Raw genomic sequence first — 3991 nt, forward strand, 5'->3', positions numbered from 1 at the left:
TTTATATTTTTAAAATTAACATATTTACAAATATATAATAAAGTTTTTTATTTTTTTTTGGGTTGATAATATTATCTATATAACAAACTTATCATACTCTGACTTTTAATGAATTCTCTGTATAAAAATTAAGAGCGTAAAGTCTATTAATTCAAATTCGCAGATATAAATATTTATTCTGGTCTTATCATCTGACAAGATATGTGCCTTGGCTAAGTGGGCTTACAAATGGGTTTGTGTCCTTGCTAAAACTTTTAGCAGTAAACGCGCAACGTGAAGTTGGCTGTAAACGCAACAATTCACGTCAATCTTGAAAGCACAGTTTTCGAAATATCTTTAAGTTTACACCGCCAAAAAGCTGACTGCTATGAAATAGCTGAGTATTTAGCCAGAAAGTATGCTCCATTAAAAAACAGAAACAGAAGAATAGATGTGTAGGAAATACGGGAAAACCCAATTGATGAAGTTAAGAGAATATTATTTAAATTCTAATAGAGAAATATTTCGATTATATCATTAACATCAATTGCATTTCAAATATAGAGCTTAATCAACCGAATTGACTTAATTATTTCATGAGAATTTGAGTGTTTTTGTTTACTTCAGCTTTTCTATTATGCAGACGAAATTAAGTTTTTATTAATAAATGCCTAAAGAATCTGAGCAATGGACACAACAAAGAAGAGATAAGCTCTTCATTTAATTAAATAGATAAAAAAAAATGTGAAATAAAATATTTTGAAGTAGGTTAGGCAAATGCACAATTCGAAAGCTCAGTGATAAAGTAGAGGCCGAACCGTTTGGTAAATATGTTCGATTTGGCAGGCAAACACATCTGCTATGTGGCCGACTGTGGAGGCATCTCGCTAGAGGCGTGCAAGGTGCTGATGAGAAAGAATATTGCAGTGAGTAGTCGAGTGCTTTAGGATGCCTTGGATGACTTGGTATAATATCGCTTGAATCCATCCAGAAACTCGCCATCCTGCACAGTGTGGAGAACCCGCAGGCCATTGCCCAGCTGCAGTCGATCAAGCACAGCACCCAGATCTTCTTCTGGACCTACGATGTGACGATGGCGCGCGAGGACATGAAGCAGTACTTTGACGAGGTCATGGTGCAAATGGACTACATCGATGTGCTCATCAATGGGGCAACGCTCTGCGACGAGCAGGACATCGATGCAACGATCAGCACTAACCTGACCGGAATGATGAACACCTGCGCCACGGTGCTGCCTTACATGGATAAGCAGCAGATGGGCAAGGGCGGTATGATTGTGAACGTGACCTCAGTGGTTGGACTGGATCCCTCGCCCGTCTTCTGCGCCTACAGTGCATCCAAATTCGGTGTGATTGGCTTTACCAGAAGTCTAGCGGCAAGTCTTTCCACCTGATGGACTAAGTGAATCGACTGTAATGCCTATTTATCTTCATAGGATCCCTTGTACTACTCGCAAAATGGAGTCGCTGTGATGGCCGTGTGCTGTGGACCCACCAAGCTGTTCGTCGATCGTAAGCTCACAGCCTTCCTCAGCTATGGCCAAACATTCGCCGATCGCCTGCGCACGGCTCCATGCCAATCGCCCACTGTGTGTGCGAAGAACATCGTCAAGGCGATCGAGTGTGGCGAGAATGGCCAGATTTGGATAGCCGACAAAGGGGGGCTGGAGTTGGTCAAGCTACATTGGTATTGGCATATGGCCGACCAGTTGCTCCACTACATGCAGAGGCCCAACGAGGACGAGGACGAGGATGGAAATGATTAACCGCGCAGCAGAAGCGCCAAGAAAAACAAAGAAATACCACTCAAGGACAATATAGATAAATTTGGCTGTTGATGTTGGGGTAAGACCGAAAGATGCATATCCATGCAAATATTTATTATGCCTTTGATTCTTCCACAGATTTGAACAGGCATGGACTATAAGCAGTTATATATACACCTTTATTCCCTTACACAAACAAATTGGAAAATTATCTTTTAATGTTTCGTAATAAAATGAATGCGTATATGTGTGCTGGACTGATTTTATTTGATATTTTAATAATTCTTATAATGATGGACTGATACAGGTAGCTTACCTTAGATCTCTAGTAGAAACTTTGTTGACAAATTAAAAAAAAGAAAAAAAAGATATATATATATATATATATATATAGAATAGTATCATTTGAGTCATATAAGAAGTTGGGAAACACAGTTTTCTATGTCACAAAAACAGTAAGCGACTTTTATTTCCCAACTTAAGCAGCTTGTTATTGATTATCGAGTAGATAATTATATACACATAAGTATGTATGTAAATCGTTTTCAGTTTTCAACCAATCATACTTATCACTACCTATAAAGCACATATTCAAAAAGAAATTGTTCTGTAAAAACAAATTCATTAAATTATGTCGAAATAGGTTATAGGGTATCGTCTAATATAATAACCCAGACTAGAATAGTTGCTGGGACTTTTCAAGAGTAAGAATTAACAGTGAGCAACTATTCCTTTTTAAATGTGACTCTTCAAGTGTTCTCATTAAGATATCTATTGATGTACCTAAATTGTTGTACCTATATGGTACAAAATTATCTTGGTGCATTGACTTGACTAAAATGAACATATTTCAGTACTCAACACATTGAATAGAAATATATGTGGAACCTAAAATGCCCCACTCAAGGTGTATGTCTCCACTAAAATGTCCAAGCTGATTGTTGTCTAAGCTAAACAGCAGCCGCAGCCAACTTCGCGTTCCACACATACAGCACAATATACTTAAGTGTGATTTCCCATTTTGAGTTTTAGCCGAACGAATTGAAACATTGTCTCATGCGAAGTTAGGCTCGGCAACAATAAGTAAAGATTTAAAATCTATAATAAAAAGTTTTGATATGATATGTATATGTATAATATTATATATAATATAAAATCTATGGAATGGTGCGTTTAAGAGACTTTCGCAGAGCTTTTAAGAAAACAAATTTGTGCTAATGGAACCAGGCTTACTTCACAAAGTACTTATATTTTGACTATTTGATCATTATACATGTAATAGTATATTAGGAGCAAGTAAGAAAGCTCTAGTCGAGACTGCTCGACTACGAGATCCCAAAAACCGAAATTGTATAAAATGCATATATGTAAGTATATATTTAAAATTTGAAGACTCTAGCATTAAAGATGTAGGAGATATAATTTTAAAACTGATTTTCGATAGGGTTTTTTATCAATAAAAAAAGATCGGGATGAGTTATCGATTTTTAATGATGAACTCGATATCCGCGCTGTATATACAGACATGTAAAAAATTTGAAGTCTCTAGCTCTTATATCTTCTGAAATCGACGCGTTCAAACATACGGACAGACGGACGGACGGACGGACGGACAGACGGACGGACGGACGGACGGACAGACGGACAGACGGACGGACAGACAGACGGACAGGGCTATATCGACTCAGCTCGTCGTGCTGATCAAGAATATATATACTTTGTGGGGTCTGCCACGCCTCCTTCTGCCTGTTACATACATTTCTAGAAAACCATTATTCCCTAATTTCACATCTTCAATGGGTTCAGGGTATAAAAATGTATAAAGATTAGTCATATCATATATCAAATATGCATTTTTGTTGGGTTGCTTTGTTTTGATTTCTAGTATGTAAATATGTGAACCTGGCGTGCTTCAGCATCATAAAATTATATAAGTGATTATAATCAATACCCTGTATATGCATGTATATGCATTGCCCTGTAAGGGCGAAAGACGTAAATTACCTATATAATATCAAATCGGACGCTACATTTCTGCTTGTTTTAAATAATCCAGTACTTTATTTATTCAATATTTAACTATAGCATTCAGCCGATCCGACCTACATATATGCAAATACATTGTTTTCAATATGTATCCTATGTACTAAAAAAAGTCCAACTTCTGCCCCATGTACCCATGTCTGTGCCTTATGTGGGTCATAGGAAACCTCCAGATCCATCTAG

The 3991-nt window shown here is 37.2% G+C and overlaps 1 protein-coding gene across 1 annotated transcript; it reads left to right on the forward strand.

Annotated features, from left to right (window-relative positions):
- Window positions 1–764: 764 nt before the first annotated feature.
- Window positions 765–2046, forward strand: Adhr (Adh-related). Its single transcript, XM_018001443.2, has 4 exons — window positions 765–905; window positions 971–1375; window positions 1436–1844; window positions 1904–2046. The coding sequence occupies exons 1-3, from the start codon at window positions 810–812 to the stop codon at window positions 1763–1765; spliced, it is 831 nt and encodes a 276-aa protein (XP_017856932.1). The 5' UTR covers window positions 765–809; the 3' UTR covers window positions 1766–1844; window positions 1904–2046.
- The last annotated feature ends 1945 nt before the right edge of the window (window positions 2047–3991 follow it).

The sequence above is a fragment of the Drosophila arizonae genome, chromosome 3 (assembly GCF_054131065.1).
Source record: "Drosophila arizonae isolate 15081-1271.41 chromosome 3, UAZ_ARI_1.0, whole genome shotgun sequence".
Lineage (NCBI taxonomy): Eukaryota > Metazoa > Arthropoda > Insecta > Diptera > Drosophilidae > Drosophila > Drosophila arizonae.

Excerpts from the sequence above, each read along its gene's own strand:
- Adhr (XM_018001443.2), top strand. The coding sequence starts at position 810 with ATGTTCGATTTGGCAGGCAAACACATCTGCTATGTGGCCGACTGTGGA. Across the intron at positions 906-970 it reads TGATGAGAAAGAATATTGCA|AAACTCGCCATCCTGCACAG; the intron begins GTGAGTAGTCGA and ends GAATCCATCCAG. Across the intron at positions 1,376-1,435 it reads GCTTTACCAGAAGTCTAGCG|GATCCCTTGTACTACTCGCA; the intron begins GCAAGTCTTTCC and ends TTATCTTCATAG.